The following is a 19276-nucleotide window of genomic DNA, read 5'->3' as shown; positions in this document are numbered from 1 at the left end:
AATTCTAGGAAGAAAATAATTTCCCTTAGGAATACTTACTTATTTATTTATGTATTCATTTATTTATGAGAGAGAGAGAAAGAGTGTGTGTGTGTGTGTGTGTGTGTGTGTGTGTGTGTGTGTGACTGTGGGAGAGGGGCAGAGGGAGAGAGGGAGAATCTTAAGAATGGCACGGGGCTCCATCCCATGACCCTGGGATCATGACCTGAGCTGAAACCAAGAGTACGGCACTCAACTGATTGAGCCACCCAGGCACCCCTCCCTTAGGATTTTAAAGGCATAACTAGCTTTAAATAAAATCTGACCTCCCTCCCACATTTTCTGTATTCTCTGAGTCTCCTAGTTTTGAATGTTGGACCTCTAATTTACCTATCCTGGCCCCCTTCCTCATCTTTTTGTCCTGTTACTTTACTTTCTAAAAAAATCTCAACTGTCTTCTAAATTTTACCTTTCTCATTCTCTCTCTCTCTCTCTCTCTCTCTCTCTCTTGCTCTCTCTCTCTCTGTCTAAATATATGTATTTGGGCCTGAATATTCTTTGGTTGTAACTATTTTTGTTTCATGGACGCAATATTTTCTCTTGTTTCTGAGGATATTAATGATACTTTTTTGAGGTTCTAATCTCCCTAAGTAGTCTTTTTTTTTTTCTTGAAGTAGTTGTTCATTGTTTGTTTCATATCAGATTTTCCTTTCAAATCCTGACTCCTTACTGTCTGCTCCTGTTTAAGAACAGAGCACTAAAAGGCTCATTTGCATTCTGTATGCATGCAAACCCAGCTGGGCTACCAGAATTCTGGGCACAGATTTAGGAGGAAAAAGGTTGGGGATTCAAGAGACTGTGTGTAAATTCTCAATCTCCCTGTTCTCAATGTGTCATCTTTGACTGAACCTGCTTCCTCTATCTGCCGCAGTTCATAGACCTTGTCTATCCCATACAAGGGATAAATCTCCTCTCTGTACAAGAATGGGGAGAGACAATCGCATGGCTGTTTGGGGCAAAGGAGGTACACTGGGGGCAAAAATGCCTGAACCTTTCTCTCCAAGTTCTATAATGAATAATGGGCCACTTTAGATTTTCCCTTCTGTCAGTTCAGGATTCTCTTTCTCAAGTCTCCCCTGTCAGTTATTTGCCATTTGTCATCTCTTTTTTTCAGACTTCTTTTCAGTTTTCTGTTTTCTCTTCTTCTTCTTCTTCTTCTTCTTCTTCTTCTTCTTCTTCTTGACTTTGTGAGTTTCTTGACTTCCTTTTTTCCTTTTACAGTCTGTGTTTGTTTCCTTGGGCTGTAGGATTCAGACACCCGTTCTCACACGTGGATTTTTTTTTTCCCCACACCAAGCAATTCTCTGACACCAACTGGGCATACTGCAGTTCAACTCAATTCTGACATTATTGTCATCTGAGAAGAGAGACAAGACGGGAAAAGAACAAAGGCCCTTTTTTTTTTCTTAATGTTTATTTTTGAGATAGAGAGAGAGAGAGAGAATGAGAGGATGGGGTGGGGGGTAGGGATGAGGACTGGGGGGAGTGCAGAGAGTGAGAGAGACACAGAATCTGAAGCAGGCTCCAGGCTCTGAGCTGTTAGCACAGAGCCTAACACGGGGGTTGAACTCACTAACCATGAGATCATGCATGACCTGAGCTGAAGTTGGACGCTCAACCAACTGAGATACCCAGGCGCCCCAAGAACAAAAGCCTTCATTTGGAGTCTCAAAATTGCAATTTGGAGAGCACAGATTCAGATAGAAACCCAAATAGTGTCCCACTCATGGGGTGAAAGTGTCACCAGCTCCATCCCAAGATCTGACTTTCAATGACCTTTGTCTTCCATTTTTCCTTGAGCTCCTCTTTCTGGCTTATCGCCTAACTCAGGTAAATGAAACTGGAAACCACCCCTCAGGTGATGTCAACTACCCCAACAAGACTTCTCTCAGCCCAGACCACCGGACCTTTCGAGCTAAATCTGACTCCCCCGCTGTGTAGATGGATGATGGAGTAATCCTTGGAATGACTGACAATTACCTTGACCTGATTATACTATTACTACCACTGCCACTAATAATAATAATAATAACAACATAAGATAAAAAATGAAAAAAATAAAATAAAATCTCCACCCAAAGAGGAGCCTCAGCCTCATGTACATAGCATACAATGTATGTGTAAGTATTTTTTCCTTACGGCACCTGCACAAACTTATGCCTTCTACAAAAGGTGACAAGACTTCCCTGTCTAAATATTCATCCTAACCTTCAATAAAAGGAACCCATTCACCTTTCCTTAGGGAGTCATGACTTTGGAAGTTATTCCTTGGGATCTCCTTATTTGCTGCAAATAAAGCTTACTCTATGCAACAACTCATCTGGCGGATCTGTGGCTCACCAAGAAGGAAACTCAAGTTAGTCTGGTTACAAAAGCAAGGGGGGTTTATGAGAAAGACGAAAGGGAACAATTATATGACCTGGGTAAAAAAAGAAAAAGAAAAGTCAAATTGTACTAATAGGCTGAGCTGCTTTTGGTTACACAACGATTGACTATTCTACTGGTGTTAACAAAAGCAATTATTCCTGGTATGCATTAGCTAAGTAGCTTCTCTTCAGAAAGTCTAGAATCAAGTCTTATGATCAAGATACCTCTTGTCCTGTTGACTTCTGAGAAAGATTGCTTGTAAAAGAATTGTTGCTTCTGGCCCAGTTCAAGAGTTTTTTTGCCCAGTTCAAGAGTTCATTAGCCATTTGTTTTAGAGAGGGGAATGGAGCTTTTTCTCAAAATGGAGTGTCTCATTGTCCCCAAGTTTCATACAAGTTTCTTTTCTCTACCTGGAGATGATGTCGGATCCCACAGGTTAAGAGCTCAGTTCTACAGGATTGCTCTCCCACCCCCTACTTCAGATGACAATTACAAATCCAGATTGTCACCAGTGCCCCTGGGTGGCTCTGTTGATTAAGCCTCCAACTCTTGATCTCGGCTCAGGTCTTGATCTCAAGGTTCCTGAGATCTAGCCCCACATCGGGCTCTGTGCTGATAGTGCAGATCCTGCTTGGGATTCCCTCTCTCTCCCTGTCTATAAACAAGCAAACAAACTAACTTAAAAAAAAAAAAACAGATTGTCATTTGAGCTTCTATAGTTCAGACGTTCTGAAGACCTCCTTGGGTGGTTAATTTGCTCCACTGGCTCCTACAGCTCAGAGAAACATTTTACTTGTAGAATTGATGCATAGGGCAAAATATATATGGGAAGGGACACAGAGCTTCTGTGCCCTTTCCAAACATACCACTCATCCAGAACCTCCAGAAGCTCTATCAGTCCAGAGGCTCTGAGAATCCCATCGTTTTAGGTTTTTATGGAATCTTCATTACATAAGCATGACTGATGAAGTCATTGGCCACTGGTGACTGAACTCAGTTTCCAGCCCCTTTCCCCTCCTTGGAAGTTGAGGGTAGGGTGGAACAAAAAGTTCCAATTCTCTAACAACTTGATTGTCTCCTCTGGTGACCAGCCCCCATCCTTAGGTTACGTTGGGGCATTCCAAAAGTCACTTATTAACACAACAAAATATACCTTTATTGTTTTCATCACTTAGGAAGTTCCAAGGCTTTTAGGAGCTCTGCCAGGAACTGGTTAAAAGACCAAACATATACTTATCATGATAAATCACAATATCACAGACTGCCATAACTAAGTACCATAGACTGGATGGCTTAAGCAACAGAAAGGTATTGTCCCTCAGTTCTGGGGGCCAGACATCTGAAATCAAGGTATTGACACAGTTGGTTCCTTTCGAGGGCTGTACGAGAAAATGTTGCATGCCTCTCTCCTACCTTCTGGTAGTTTCCTGCATTTTGGCTTGCAGGTGGCATTATTTCTCTGACTTCACATACTTTTTCCTTGATGCATGTCTGTCCCTATATTCAAATTTCTCTCTTTTTAGGACACCAGTCATATTGGAGTAAGGCCCACCCTAATGGCCTCATCTTAATTTGGTCATCCACAAAGACCCTATTTCCAAAGTTACATTCACGGATACTGTGGGTTAGAAATTCAATACCTTTTGGGAGGATACAATTCAATCTATGACACAGTCGTTTTAGTGGAAAACAAATACATTTTCTTTTAATCTACCAACTTAAGTTTAAAAATCCCTTTGTTCTTTTGACTATGACAAATGCGCATGTCTATGACTATGACATACTGCGCATTTTTTGGTCATTATTTTGTATCCAAGCACTCAGGACATAACCATAAGTAATGTTAGAGTAAGCAGTTTGGTTCTAACCGAGTACCTAGAGGCCAGCATAGTGGAAGTCATGGCCAGCTATCAGGAAAGTGAGAGGCCTGTCCTGGCAGCACTCCACAAGAAGGCAGATCAAACTAGACAGGCCCAAGAGAGTGGATGCCGTGACAGGGAACCTGTTTTATAACCCAAGAGGCTGGGGAGTATGTGCGGGGAGGCCATCCTGGAGGAAAAGTCTTGCGAATCCCCAAAGCAGATAAAGCAGATGTTATGCCCCCGGGATGTCCTTAAGAGTGTGGTTAAACAAAAAGGAAGAAGGAGGGGGCAGGTTCAAGAAGGCTGCAGATCGCAGAACATCATCATGGCAGATTTGTCCAAGATAGCTTTAGTCTGGTTCATACACGTCCCCTAAAGGAAAGTGACTTGGCCACAAACAATCCACTGGTGGCTAGTAACTTTTTTGCCCCTTCCCCTTCCGCCTTCTGTCTTCCATTTTGTCCAGCCTTTCAGAGTGCCTTTACGTCTGTTAGGTGCCCAATTCATACAGCATTGAATAAAGGCAATAAGATCTTTAAATGTACTCGGTTGAGTTTTGTTTTTTAATAAAACTAAACTAAGATAGTGACAGTTGGGACAGAGCAGAGTGGGCACATTCAAACTATTACGAAGGAAGATCTACCAATGCACGGTCCCGGGGCAAGGAAGATTCCTGGTCCTAGAGTCTGTCAGTCTCATCCTCCTGGTAGTTGGCATATTTGAATCAACTAACTCCTTTGTTTAAATCTCAAGCTTATCAAGTGAGTTTAGCAAATGGCTGTAAGTAGCTGAACCTCATTGATACATTTCTCACTAGAGATCAATACATTGATATTCTGGTTTTACACATTATTTTTTATTAAATTATAGTTGACATACAATGTTCTATTAGTTTCAGGTGTTCAACATAGTGATTTGACAATTCTTTCCATTATGCTATACTCGTCACAGTAGGTATAGTCACCACCTGTCACCACACAGCATTATTACGATATTTTTGCCCATATTCCCTATGCTATACTTCTCATCCCTGTGACTTAGTTATTTTACAACTGGAAGTTTGTACTTCTTAATCCCTTTCACGTGTTTTGTCCATGCCCTTGATCCTTCCCCTCTGGCAACTGCTAGTTTGTTCTCTGTATTTATAATTCTGTTTCTGTTCTTATTTGTTTGTTTGTTTTATTTTTTAGATTCCATATATAAGTGCAATAACACGGTATTTGTCTTTCTCTGCCTGACTTAATCCATTTAGCATAATACTTTCTAGATCTACCCACGTCATCATAAATGGCAAAATCTCATTCTTTCTTACGACCGAGTAGCATTCCATTGTATGTATATGTGTATATGTATGTATACTTAAGCAACGCTTAAGTTGCTTCCATTACTTGTCTATTGTAAATAATGCTGCAAAAAATAGTGGGGTGTATATATCTTTTTGAATTATTGTTTTCATTTTCTTGGGGTAGATAGCCAGTAGTTGAATTATCGGATCATATGGTATTGCTATATTTCATTTTTGGAGAAAACTCAATACTGTTTTCCACAGTGGCTGCACCAGTTGACATTCCCACCAGTGATGCACGAGGGTCCCTTTTCTCCACATCCTCACGAGCACTTGTTATTTCTTGTCTTTTGGTTACTAGCCCTTCTGACAGGTGTAAGATGCCATGTCACTGTGGTTTTGATTTGCATTTCCCTGATGATGAGTGATGTTGAGAATCTTTTCATGTGTTTGTTGTTACATATTAATTCGAATGTGATAACATAAAAATATCCTGAATAAAAAAGAAGCCAGACTTGTCTATATGGTCAATTACAGCTGTTTTCCTATTTTAATGATTGACTGGGGGGGGAAACTTATAAAAGGTACTTTAAAAGCAATTGAGAAAATATGCGTATTAACTCTACATTAGATAATGTTGAAAATATGGGTAATTTTTTAGGTGAAATAGCAGTATCATGATTATGTAGGAGCATGTTGTTATTCTCAGCAGGGGTATATGGAGTATTTGGGGGTGAAGTGTCATGATGTTTGGATTTACTTTCCTTTTTTAATGTTTATTTTTTTTATTTCAAGGGGGAGAGCGTGAACTGGGGAGGGGCAGAGAGATCTAGCCACCCAGACACCCCTGTATTTACTTCCAAATGAAAGAAATCCAGGTGGTGGGTGTATACATGTTCATCATACTATTTTTTGAAATTTTTTACATATTTGAAAATGTTCACAACAGATTGAAAACATTCTAACCCTTGAGAACATAAAAAAAATTAGAAGATTACAAGAAAATTTTGAAATGTATATTTTACAAAACGTAAGCCTTTTTCTTTTTTTTCTTAAGACATTATTTTGGGGGCAGTTTTAGGTACAGAGATTTCCCATATACCTACTGCCCTCCATATATGCATAGCCTCCACCATTATCAGTATTCCCCACCAGAGTGGTACATTTGTGACAACTGGGGAACCTTATACTGACACATCATAATCATCAGGAATCCATAGTTTACGTTAGGGTTCAGTTTCGGTGTGATACAGTTTACTGGTTTGGACAAATGTTTACTGGTATGTATCCATCATTATACTATCATACAGAGAATTTTCACTATCCTCCACCTAGTTATCCCCCCCCCACCCCCAAACCCTGGCAACCACCAAATTTTTACTGTCTCCATAGTTTTGCCTTTTTTTTTGGTCATATCCTATACAGTTGGGATCATATGGTGTTTAGCCTTTTAGATTGGCTTCTTTCACTTACTAATATGCATTTAAGGTATTTTTATGGCTTGACAGCTCATTTCCTTTTAGCACTGACCATATTCTATTGTCTGGATGAACCACAATTTATCCATTGGCCTACGAAAAGACATCTTGATTGCTTCCAAGTTTTGGCAATTACGAATAAAGCTGCTATAAACATCCATGTGCAGGTTTTTATGTGGACAAACTTTCAAAGATTCTTTGGGTAAATACTAAGGAGGATGATTGTTGGATCATATTGTAAGAATATGTTTAGTTTTCTAAGAAACCACCAATCTGTCTTCCAAAGTGGCTAGGCCAATTTCCATTCCCCTCAGTAATGCATGAGAATTCCTGAAATGTGAGCTTTTTAATATAGTATTTTGTCTTTGGCAACAAAATGAATTTTGGGGGCACCTGGGTGGCTCAGTTGGTTAAGAGTCCAACTCTTGCTTTCAGCTCAGGTCATGATCTCGTGGTACATGGGTCCCAATCCCATGTTGGGCTCTGTACTGACATTGTGGAGTCTGCTTGGGATTCTCTTTCTCCCTGTCTCTGCCCTTCTCCCACCTGCATTTCCTCTCTCTCTCTCTGTCTCTCTCTCTCTGTCTCTCACACACACACACACACACACACACACAAATAAGCAAACATTGAAAAAAATTTTTTGGATATTTTATCTGATTAAATGTGTTAATTTACAAAATTACCCTCTGCATAATATTTTAAATGTTATGCTGAGAATAAAGGTAGAGAGTAAATTTTGGAACACGACAGATTGTGGATTTTATAAAAGGCTTGAGGTAGAAATATTAACCTGAGATTTTATCTTCAGATTTTTTTAATATATAAATTGCCACTATGCTTAGGTATTTTTAAAATAAAAGTTAAAATCAGCATTTTAACTAGCTATGATGTGATCAGGCAACAACCCTCTTAAAATATTAATCTCCATCATGATTACTTTTCTCAACTGGTTGTAAAGTACTTCTTTCAGAGATCTTAGCTATATTGGGTCAAAGCTAAAATGAGCTAAAAATTTCATTTTCAAAATAAAGACTGAAAATTATAAACATGTAATGTGATAAAATAATTCCTGGATATTTATACAAAGGACTGAAGGATGCCATGGAGAAAAATAATTAATACCAAGAAGTAAGACTATGCTCTTCATTTTCCTTTTTTCAACAATGAAACTTAATTTCTTTTATTTTGTGGGGTTTTTTAAACCAAAGACACTGAGACCTTAATAAAAGATAGGCGACAGGGACTGCCCTTGTATATGTCAGAGCTCCCTGGGCTTGGTCACAGCAAAGCAGCCCTTCCTGTCTCTTACGCATCTTTCACCATTTTCGCTGCCCTCCCCATACAGGTCCCTGAAATCACTGCCCTTAGAGGCGGTTGGAAAGGCTCCCCCCCCCCCCCCCCCCGCCGCCGCCCCCCGTCCTTTGATTCTTAGTGGGGAAAGGGCAGGGGCACAGGGGCGCGCAATGGCACCTGGTCCACCAGTCTTCCACCTGCCTATTCGGGTGGCACTTTCTTTTCACCTCAGGGACGCTTAACAAGCGGCACTATCCTCTGGTGAATTTTTGCCGAGTAAAAAAATAAATGTTTGAGAAATACTGAGCTAATCACCTGACTTGCTCCGTATTTTCTTTTCCAGAAGTCAGGCCCAACTTCTGAGTTAATAGGAGAAAGCGAATCATTTCTATATTGGAACATGAGTGAAGCCCCTTAGCAGTCATGACTGACATCACTTCTCTGGACCTTGATTACATCTCATGCCCTTCACCTTATACATCTCCTCAAATTCCTGAGTCATGCTCCGTTTATGCCGCTGCTCTAGGAGCAAATTGCGGCAAGGACCCAAACAAAATGAATGACGCCAGCGTGGTGAAGGAGGGGTCACGGTCGGAGGGAGCCAGCCTAGCCCGCGGAGCAGCTGAAGGCGCAAAGGGCAACATGCAAGATCGCGCACTTCTGCAGTGGCCAAAGGAACCCAGGAGCCCCGTTCTTCCTTTCCCTAGACTCCAGATCCCGGATCAGGTGGAAAAAGCTGGATTTTTGCCCTCTGTGTTTGTTTTTGGACCAAACCAAGAAACAGCGACAAAGAGGGAAGAACGGATCTCTAGAACATTTTTCCCCCCTTCAAGCCATTCTTAATGTCACAATCCCAATAAAATTCGAAGTACAGGATTTTCATGGTTGCAAAGAACTGCTCAGGAGAGTCTTGCTTGAAAAGAACACCGGGCAATCTGCCGCGTTTCTCCCTCCACCCCCCCCCTTCCCCGCGCGGTCCGAACGCCGGGGGGGCGGGGCGGGGAGGCGGGACGTCATGACGTCACAATACCAAAGCGCTGCCGAGTTGTTTTTGTGTTCCCAGCTCTCGGGAAAAGCGGCTGGGATTTCTCTACCTGGCCGGTTCGTACCTGCGTCCGAGGGGACCCGACATCCCTTCTGAAAGCTCTGCCAAGCTGCGCAGCGACGGGAGCTGACATTTCTGAGGCAGTTCTGATACCTATCGGAGTTGGGCAGAGGGAAGCGCGACCGGAGGGACGCAACCATCAGCGACGGCGGCAGGCCCCGTCCGGGGATCTTGGAAACACTGCGGTCCATCATGAAGTTCCAATATAAGGAGGACCATCCCTTTGAGTATCGGAAAAAGGAAGGGGAAAAGATCCGGAAGAAATATCCGGACAGGGTCCCTGTGAGTGTAATGGGAACGGGGAGGGGAGGGGAAGGCGATTAGCCGGGATCGTGGGGACGAGGGAGTGTGATGGCAGCCCTCAGGCACAGAAGAAGGGTGGCCCCTACGGTTGGTTACTGAGCCCTGAACGCCCTTCACTGCAAGGAGAGCCGGTGGAATGGACCTGGTTGCGGAGCTTTTGAAACCCATCTCCCCGGGGCCCGTCATCTTTAGAGCTGACCGCATCTTTAGAGCGGAGCCTACGTTTGAGTGACTCAGCAGGATTCAGAGATGTTCAGATTGGGATGTGTTCAAAATGAGGCCCTTTTGTGAGAGAAGGATCGGGTTGGGACCACACATCTCCCTTTGAGACCGCAGGGAAGTCGTTCTGGAAATCATTTGATACAGTGAGGTCTGCGCCCCTCGATTTCTGGCCTTAGATGCTTCTCCCTTAACTTGGCTTTGGCCCTCATAACATTGGGTTTGGGAGGGAAAGGTTCGGAACCCAGTGGATTCTTCCTTTTATTCCGTAAGAATTAGAAAGCGGCGGGGGGTGGGGTGCGCACCACAAGACAGGCCTGGCCCAGAAAACAAGGTCACGTTCTCTGCGCCACGGCCCGATTGCCTCATAGTTCTTGGCTCCAGGGGCATGTGTGGGGGCAGCCAGCCTCCCCCCCGGTGCTTATTCGATCAGATTGTACCTGGACACAATGCGGAAGGACTGAGGCCGGTTTTTTTGTTTGTTTGGCTTTTTTTTTTTTTTCGGTTTTGGAAGCTGATTTATGTGGCTAAAATTAGCGCAGGCAGTGAGGAGGAACAGAAGAAACATTGAGGTAGCTTTCTGCATCCGGGCGTTTTTTCTATCATCCCCTCCCCCGCCACTTGCCTGGTTTTTCTCCAGTGTGGGCTGCGCAGCCTGATTGCAAGGCAGAAGACTTTGGAGTGTGAAAGAGCAACCCCCGTTGGGTTTGGGAGATGGAGGCGCATTATACTTTTTAATTTCAGGCAGGGACATCGGGATAAATATTACATGCTATGTACAGGTAAAGTGATTGTGATAATCTGATATGCCTTCTTGACCTGCAGGTACTCTTTGGGACTCTTCTCCAAACCTTCCCTAACTTTCGTCGTGTTACAGCTTCTGGAAGCAACTTGGGCCTTATGTCAGCAGTAGAAACCCCTTACGGTCCTTTTCTTACGAGGAAGCAAAACATTAGGGCTGTTCCATTCCCCCAGGAATTGCACACAAGAGTTTTTGGCTCAAAGGGGAAGCTAGCCCTATCTCCCACCCAGTAAAGGATCCTTCACAAATTATTTGTTATGCTCCCTGGACCTTGGATGACTGCTTTAAAAGTTTCCCCCAATTTTGTGGTCATAGCGATCCTACTGTCTTATAATATTTTCAAATGACAACTGACTCTCATTGACTGGTCAGGTACTCTGTACCTGGCAATGTGTTACACGCTCTGACTTTATTCTCTTAATCCTCACACGGTTGCGATCGCATTCTACAGAGGAAAGATCTGAAGCACCCAGAGATTAAGTATTCCCGAAGGTTTCCTGTGGCTGGTGTGTGGCAAAGCTGAGATTCTATCTCTGGTTTCTCAACTTCTCGTACAGTTCTAGTCAACAGAATTAAGCAAGCGTGCCCTGTGTGCCTCGCACTGTTAGGTGTTGGAAATCAAGAAAAAAAAACATTGTGGCCCTCACAGTCAGAGTCCTAATGATGCCAGAAAGGTAACCCGTGGAGCAAAATGACTACCGTTTCATTCAGAACTCTCTTACGAAGCTCTGTTCCAGTAGCTCTGCCTAAGAGGGACAGGGACAGACTCTGAAATGGCCCTGTTCCTACCTCTAGTTAAAATTCCCATGTATTTCTTCCAAAGTGAGCACTTCCCATTTCAATCATTTACGTGCATTCACCCAGAATATTTCGACTAATCCTCCCTGTTCTTCTCCAGCTCATTGTTTGGTGTGAAATGTTTCACCTCTGATAATTTGTGAGCTCTTAGAACCATTACTCAGATCTCATGGCTCCTCCAGTTGGGTTTTCACCAGTTTATAGGCCTCCCAGCTGCTCCTTAGGTGCCCAGGCTGTGACTCTCTTTGCAGTTGTGATGCAGGAAGACAAGCTCTGCTTTCTGAGTTGTGAGATTCGATTCTGGTTCTGGGCAGAACCCTTAATCTTGCTGTTTACAGAAAAGAGGGTTAGGGTAAGTGATTTCTAAAGCCCCTTCTCACGGAACTGTTGGTGTTACCAAAGCAATCACGTACCCTGACTGCTCACATAACTCAAATAAGGTCCGGCCTTATTTCTTAGCTACCATCATAGATGAGCTCATGCCTTGAGAGGGCAGGGTTTCTGGAGATCTTAAATTATCTTCATAGCTACAGTGTATCGAAAACCTGCAACATTGTAGGAAATCTTTGGGAATAGATTAAAAATCTTTGGGAACAGTTTAAAAAACAGGTCTGTTTTTTAAAAATTTGTGAAGGGCCCTGTGGAATATCAGGCAGGTTGCACAGAAGAAGAAAAAAAGAAACTAACAACCAGAGAGGAAAAGCATCTAGCCCAGGGCCCATGAGTAGGGTTGGGATTCTTGGAAACCTAGAATCTTTTCTGGTAAACTCTGGCCTTAGCGATTACCCCTCTTTTTCCTCTCCAGATCCCAGCCTCCTGTCCCAATGTCTTATTTGCAGTCTATTTTATTGTCCTCTTTTTCTGCTCTCGTGCTTTCCATTGCTTCTTACTGATGGGAGCTGACAGGTCTTAGGGTTCCTTGGAGAGACAGTGCTAGGCTCCGTCTCTTTCCCTTTGATTTCCTTAGCCTTGTCTTGCCTCCTGTCTGTCCTCATTGTTGGGCCTTCACCGGTCTCTCCCTGAACCTCTTGCTACTTTTTCTTTAAAATTTCTGATTCATGTATTTTTCTTTCCTCCGGTTTTTATTTTTAAATTTTTTAGTGGAACTGTATCCTTCTGGTCTTCCTGGTACTACAAGATTCTTTTTCTCCAGAAACACAGAATGATGTTTTTCACTATTTTTTTAACGTTTATTCAGTTTTTGAGAGACAGAGAGAAAGCATGAGCAGGGGAGGGGCAGAGAGAGAGAGAGGGAGTCACAGAATCCGAAGCAGGCTCTAAGCTCTAAGCTGTCAGCCCAGAACCGGACACAGGGCTTGAACTCAAGAGCAGTGAGATCATGACCCGAGCGGAAGTTGGCCGCTTAACCAACCGAGCCACCCAGGCGCCCCTGTTTTTCACTATTTTTTTAAAAGTTTATTAATTTTGAGAGAGTACCAGCAGTGGAAGGACAGAGAGAGAGAGAGAGAGAGAGAGAGAGAGAAAGAAAATCCCAAGTAGGCTCCGCCCCATCAGTTCAGAGGCCCATGTGGGGCTCGAACCCATGGCCTTGAGATCATGACCCAAGCCAAAACCAAGAGTCAGAGACTCAACTGACTGAGCCACCCAGGTGTTTTTCACTGTTTTAATGTGTTCCCTTTCATTTAGTAGCTTCAGGCACCAAGTCCCTCCCTTTAAGTCCATCCTTGTATTTAGAAACAAATCTTCACATATTTGATGGATTACTGAAGTTTATTGTATCAGTACCACGACTGTAAAAGAGGTGTTGGAAAGTTCTCTTCCTTTAAAAGTCACTGGAATACTGTGGCTGAGAGGAGTGACCTTTGATCACACAGTTCCTAGGGATTCTGTTACTTCTGCTTCTAGAACTTTTCCGTACTTGCCATATCTTTAGTCAGGAATGATGGTATTTTCTAAAGTAAAAATCTAAAGCGATGGCTCTACAATAGATTTTAAATATTTGTAATTTCAATTAAATCATACAACAGATGTAAATACTAAATAGGGGCGCCTGGGTGCCTTAGTCGGTTAGGTGTCCAACTCTTGATAGCAGCTCAGGTCGTGATCTTGAGGTCGTGGAGATTGGGCCGTGTTGGGTTCTGCCCTGGGATTCTCTCCCTCTCTCTCTGCCCCTCACCTGCTCATGAGCCTGTGTGTGTGTGCTCTCTCTCTCTCAAAATAAATAAGCATTAAAAAATTGTAAATATATTCTTGTAATTACATAAACTTAAATATATTATTTAAATTGCTATTTAAAATTTTATGCATAGAGTCTTTAATTTTTATATATCTTCATTTTTTCTCTTCATTACAGGACCATGTGATCTTTATAAAATTTGAAGTACTCTAGAAATATTTGATGTGGACGTTGAAAAATCCCGTAAAATAAACAATCAATATTGATAAATGGGTTATTGTAGTGACTTCATATTACAGGATATCTTACTATAAGAACTATTTAGTACTTCTTTGATAGAATAAAACCATGCCTTGAACGTGGTTTTTGGCAGTCCTTCTTGAAAATTTTGACAAAGTATAACACTTAAAGCACATTACCTATACCTTGAATAAATGGCATTCATAGGAAAGAATAAAACTAATAGTTACTCAGGGCCATCTGAGGAATGAGCAGTCCTCTCACTGCTCTTATTAAATACCAGGAAGTATAGATCCTGTGCCTGACAGGTAATGTGTAATCACTTAAAATCAAGGTTCTCTTTACTTTCCATCACGTGCCTCTATTCTCTTCTTAATGTAGTAAAATGAACTATAACCTCACTGAGGAAGCCCACACCCCCATAGGTTTTTGTAAGAGGTAAGGGGGAATAAGAAATGGGAACGTTTTAATGGGTCTAGACAAACTCACTTCAAATAGGAGAACTGTAGGATGTGGAAGAAAAAAGACTAGATTCTGTTCTTTCTTCTCTCCTCCCCACCAGGTGATTGTGGAGAAGGCTCCTAAGGCCAGGGTGCCCGATCTGGACAAGAGGAAGTACCTAGTGCCCTCTGACCTCACTGGTAATGCCTTTTCCCTCTCTACATGCTCCTTTCCCATGGCCTTTTTGGTCCCGCCTGCATGCCTGAGATTGTGGGGTTGAGAGAGGGTAGTGTTGAAGAAGGCGGGTGGGATTCTCCAGATAGTTGGGGAACTCAAACAGGAGTCATTGCTGGTTACCTTACGCGTGTCCCGTCACGTGTCTTGTGTGATTTAGACACAGCAGAAGGCACGACATTGAAAGCAAAGACCAGATGCCTCTCACTTAAACCACTTACAGCTAGCTTTGTTCTTGTGCTATTCCATTTATTCCAAAAGGAAAATCAGAGGGAAGATCACATTTTAGAGAGTCTCAGCTGAAGACTTGGTCTCTTCCAGCTACGGTTTTTGGCAATACGTTTTGTAGACACTGTTTGGGATTACAAAGAATGTATTAATTCTTCACCCTAATGATCCTTAATGGAAGAACCAGTGAATCTGGGAAACACTGGGAAGATTTTGTAGGTGCGTTTGCCAGCCTTCTAGAACTTTTTCGGTATGTTTAATAGAAGGTACAGCATTGAACCCCACTTGTTACCCCAACTTTGGGATGAGTGATCATACTGAGATTACTGGAGTCCAGTAGACCTCTCCCCCAGCACTGGTTTGTCATAGGGTGCAACTGGGATGGAAGTGTTTTCCAGATTCCGTTTAGACAATGATAGACTATTTCAGTCTAGATGTACATAGCATTCCCTGAAAGTCGTCCTCCGGCTTTGAAGGAAGATGCTGACATTACGTCTGAAATCAAGTAAAGCATCTGGAATTGAGTAAAGAGGGGAAGGGTTGAATAAGCTTCTCTGTGACCTGTCAGGGAATATGGAGGCTCCTTCGAGTTGCGCTTTCTATTTCTAAAGCTGTGGGACAGTATTTGGTTCTGCTGAGATTTGATCTAAAGCTGGTACTTAAAGGGAACCGATGCAGAATTTTTTTTTTCCCCCCTGGGAATTACCCTTCTCGTAATCCCTTATTTTCCCTAATTGCCTTCTTTCCTTCTTCCTTTATCTAGTTGGCCAGTTCTACTTCTTAATCCGGAAGAGGATCCACCTGAGGCCTGAGGACGCCTTATTCTTCTTTGTCAACAACACTATCCCTCCCACCAGCGCCACCATGGGCCAGCTGTATGAGGTAAGCGTCCCAGTCACAACAATACTGTGCAGTCTGCTGTTTTCTAGCCTTTGTTCCAGTGTCCGCTGATAACACACCTGGGAAGTGGGGCAAGAGGTGTTACTTTACCTGTATCGCCTTACACACAGCGGTGTAAGGCACTGGGAGATTCGATGTCACTTGTCCTTTAGGGATTGAGCAGCCTACTAGATTCATTGTCTTTGAATTCTCAGTTTTGCCTTATTCTGATGTGGTCGTCTTGGATCGTCTCGATTGAAACCGCAAGCAATGGTTTCTGATTGCAAATTCCAAGTGAAATTCAAAATTCTAAGGCCAAGCCTTTAAATCGATTCATTCGTCTTAACAGACAAACTCGGTTGGAGGGAATAATTTATGTGATTCCGTTTGCTTGAATTGGTAAAGTGTCAGAATCTAATGAGAAACCTGTAGAAAAACACTTTGTCCTGCTGTATCACCCAGTTATGTACCTGTATTCCTTAAATGATTTCATGTGGTACTGCCTTCTTTCTGTGCTCGGTTAGCAAGTTGTGTCAACTTCTCCAACAATCTCTTAATCTCATTTTTATCCCGGAGCATATATTCCCCGTTAGCGTATATTCTGGTGTATGTATATTTTTGTATCTGTGTTTCCCTTGCTAGAGTAAGCTTTCTTAAGGGTCGTGTTCTTCTCCCGATACTTCTACGTGTTGATGCTCTCCCTGAAGGCTTTTTGTGAACTCAGAAGCCGAATTCCAGTCACTTTTGTTTGTTCTTTATTCTTCTTTTCGTGGAGTCTGACGCCTCCTGTACCTCCCTTACCAGGGTGGGTGAGGCTCAGAATCCTAAGTAACGAACATGATGTTTTCCAACAGTCCTCTTGTCTCTTCCCTCAGGACAACCATGAGGAAGACTATTTTCTGTACGTGGCCTACAGTGACGAGAGTGTCTATGGGAAGTGAGTGGCGGAAGCCGGCAGATGGGAGCACGCGGACTCGGGGGTAGGGGGAGGGGCGTGTGTGGGACTTGGGGAAGGAGAGGGAGGGCTCCCACGGTGGAGGAGACAGAAGGGGAAGACCTCTGGAAACACTACACCGCGCACACCGTCATCGTATTTTCACATGCCCAATTGATATTTTTTCGCTGCTTCCTCGGCCCAGGGGGAAAGCATGTCAGGACAGAGCTGTTGGCTTGGCTTGGATAGAAGAACGGAGATGATTTAATTTTCACATTTTGGAATAAACTTTCGTGTCACCTCGCAGAAGAGGCAGGAGGCGGGCAAGTTGGGGCCAGAGATGATTGGGGACCACCAGTGACTTCCTGCTCTCCCTCCTCTTTGGGCAGAGGTTCTATTTTTGACACTTGCACAAGATAGGTAGAGAAAGGGGCTGCGGATGTTTTAGGACTTCTGGTAGTAGACCATTCCTAGGGACCAAAAGAGAGCCATTGTAGTTAAAACATTGTGACCCTGATCTCCCGTCTCCACACCTCCCCCATCCCAGTCGTTATCCCACAGGGTGCTGATAGACATGGGGCAGACATTTAGATGGCATGTTCTCACCACTGGAAAACGGGGGCCAGCCATGAGGGACGTTATGGTTATGAATATGGTTTCGATAGCATTAAACTGGAATTGACGAAGTTGGGCATCTCTGTCTAACCTGCTCTCTCTCTGGTGCCCCTTATCCCATACCTACCTTGGACATTAATGAGCCACAACCATTTCCAGTTACGGGCTAGAACCACTCCTTCAGCGTCTCCCAAACTTGGCTCCACGTATAGGGGACAGAGTTGTCTTTAGGATGGAAGGGGCAGGTATGAGGTGAGACCGATGGGCCACACCTCCCACTCAGCCAGGATTCTTGCTCCCTTGTTGCTGTCCCTTTAGTCCCATGCACACCGAAACGCTAAGTGATAGCCAGCTGCTTCCTTACTTTGGTTTTCATTGACTGCAGCTGCTAGTTAGGAAAGTTTGAGGGGATGATTTAGTAATTCATGGGGATTCTATTGATTCTGAGTATTTTCACTTTGGGGATTATATGGGTGGGGGTGGGGAGCAGGAGTGGCACCCAGTCATGACATTTCAGTTCATCTCTGCTAATGCAAAGGGTCCTTCCTGTGGGTGAAATCTGTATCAGTTCTGTCAGCTGCAGATTCTTGTGTAATGAAGTTTATGCTGTCAGGCCAAGGAAATAAAATAATTGCATACCTTGAAAACCAACCACGAGTTCAGAAATGTTGCTTTTATTGAGTGTGTATTAGAATAGATGGCGTGTGGTCTGTGAGCAGGAAAGTCTGAGTGAGGGCGGCTGCTGGAAACGAATGCTCCCAGGGGCGCCTGCATGGGTCCGTCGGTTGAGCTTCTGACTTCCGCTCAGCTCATGATCTCCCGGTTCGTGGGTTCGAGCCCCACATCACGCTCTGCGCTGACAGCTCAGAGCCTGGAGCCTGTTGCAGATTCTGGGTTTCGCTCTCTCTCTCTGCCCCTCCTCCACTCGCTTTCTCTCTTTCTGTCTCTCTCAAAATGAATAAACGTTAAAAACATTAAAAAAAAAATGAGTGCTCACATAGGGCCACGCATAGACAGGTTTGCTCAGCTTTCCAGGGACCGTGAGTTACTGTTCCATGGCAGTTGTGGTGGGGCAGCGATGCAGGCTCCATCGGTGACCATGTGCATGATTTTCTCCCCTGCAGATAACTGCGGTGTTAGTGCTTTACGTGTTTCCCAAAGCTGATGCTGGCACGCCGCCTGCGTGAGAATAGAGGCGGTCGGGGTGTGCTTATTAAAAATGCAGATGTCTAGGCCTTGTCCCAGATTTCGCTGACTCAGAAGCTCCGCGTAGGTGTCTGTGTTGTTAATCAGCCCCTCGTGATTCTGCGGCACACTGATGGAGAGGCTTGCTCTCTGTACCTCGTTTTGTTCTAAGTCCCAACCAAACCCGTTTTCTCTCTGTCTCCAAATCGTGTCTACCTCTGTTGACTTAAAAAAAAAAATTTTTTTTAATGTTTATTTTTGAGATAGTGACTGAGTAGGAGAGGGGCAGAGAGAGAGAGAGAGAGAAGGAAACCCAAAATCAAGCAGGCTCCAGGCTCTGAGCTGTCAGCACACAGCCCGACACGGGGCTTGAACTCATAAACCTTGAGATCGTGACCTGAGCCGAAGTCGGATGCGTAACTGACTGAGCCACCCAGGCGCCCCTACACCTGTAGACTTTTATGGGCTATACTGCAACCACCAGAAAGGAAATGGAAGTAGGTGGTTACAAAAGATCCTTGGCAGGATCCCACCCACCCCCAAGCCATACCTGGTGTACTGATTGAGAAAGTTAAGTCTGGGTTGACAGGCAACGAAGAAGGCCAACCCAGCAAGCACAGTTATGTAGGGAATTAAGGAAAGCTCTAAGGAATTTTGATTTTGACATCGGAGCCTTACAAATGGACACCTGTCACTACTGACAGAAAAATATCAGGGTGGTGTTTGTGATCAAGTCAAATGGCGGCTAATACTTGATTTAACACACAACCTGTATTTTGAAATTAATAGACTGAACCCACTATCTAGGAATGAGATTAGGTGAGTGTTC

General features: G+C 43.6%; 1 protein-coding gene and 1 long non-coding RNA gene across 2 annotated transcripts in view; one reads left to right on the top strand and one right to left on the bottom strand.

Annotated features, from left to right (window-relative positions):
* The window catches only part of LOC131520022 (uncharacterized), a 141231-nt gene extending 128017 nt beyond the window's left edge, over positions 1-13214 (bottom strand). Inside the window, exon 1 of the long non-coding RNA XR_009265907.1 lies at positions 13117-13214. This is a non-coding gene — a long non-coding RNA (uncharacterized LOC131520022). The remainder of the gene's footprint in view (positions 1-13116) is intronic.
* Positions 9351-17913, top strand: GABARAPL1 (GABA type A receptor associated protein like 1). The gene is made up of 4 exons (XM_058743712.1): positions 9351-9714; positions 14494-14572; positions 15598-15716; positions 16589-17913. Exons 1-4 carry the CDS (start codon positions 9625-9627, stop codon positions 16652-16654), a joined length of 354 nt encoding a protein of 117 aa, XP_058599695.1. The 5' UTR covers positions 9351-9624; the 3' UTR covers positions 16655-17913.
* Positions 17914-19276: the final 1363 nt, after the last annotated feature.

Source organism: Neofelis nebulosa, chromosome 8 (genome assembly GCF_028018385.1).
Source record: "Neofelis nebulosa isolate mNeoNeb1 chromosome 8, mNeoNeb1.pri, whole genome shotgun sequence".
NCBI lineage: Eukaryota > Metazoa > Chordata > Mammalia > Carnivora > Felidae > Neofelis > Neofelis nebulosa.
This window is presented reverse-complemented; position numbering and strand designations above follow the sequence as displayed.

Bases quoted from the DNA above. Each gene is read 5' to 3' on its own strand.
- GABARAPL1 (XM_058743712.1), top strand. From the start codon at position 9,625: ATGAAGTTCCAATATAAGGAGGACCATCCCTTTGAGTATCGGAAAAAG. The intron at 9,715-14,493 runs GTGAGTGTAATG...CCTCCCCACCAG, and splicing joins AATATCCGGACAGGGTCCCT to GTGATTGTGGAGAAGGCTCC. The intron at 15,717-16,588 runs GTAAGCGTCCCA...CTCTTCCCTCAG, and splicing joins CCATGGGCCAGCTGTATGAG to GACAACCATGAGGAAGACTA.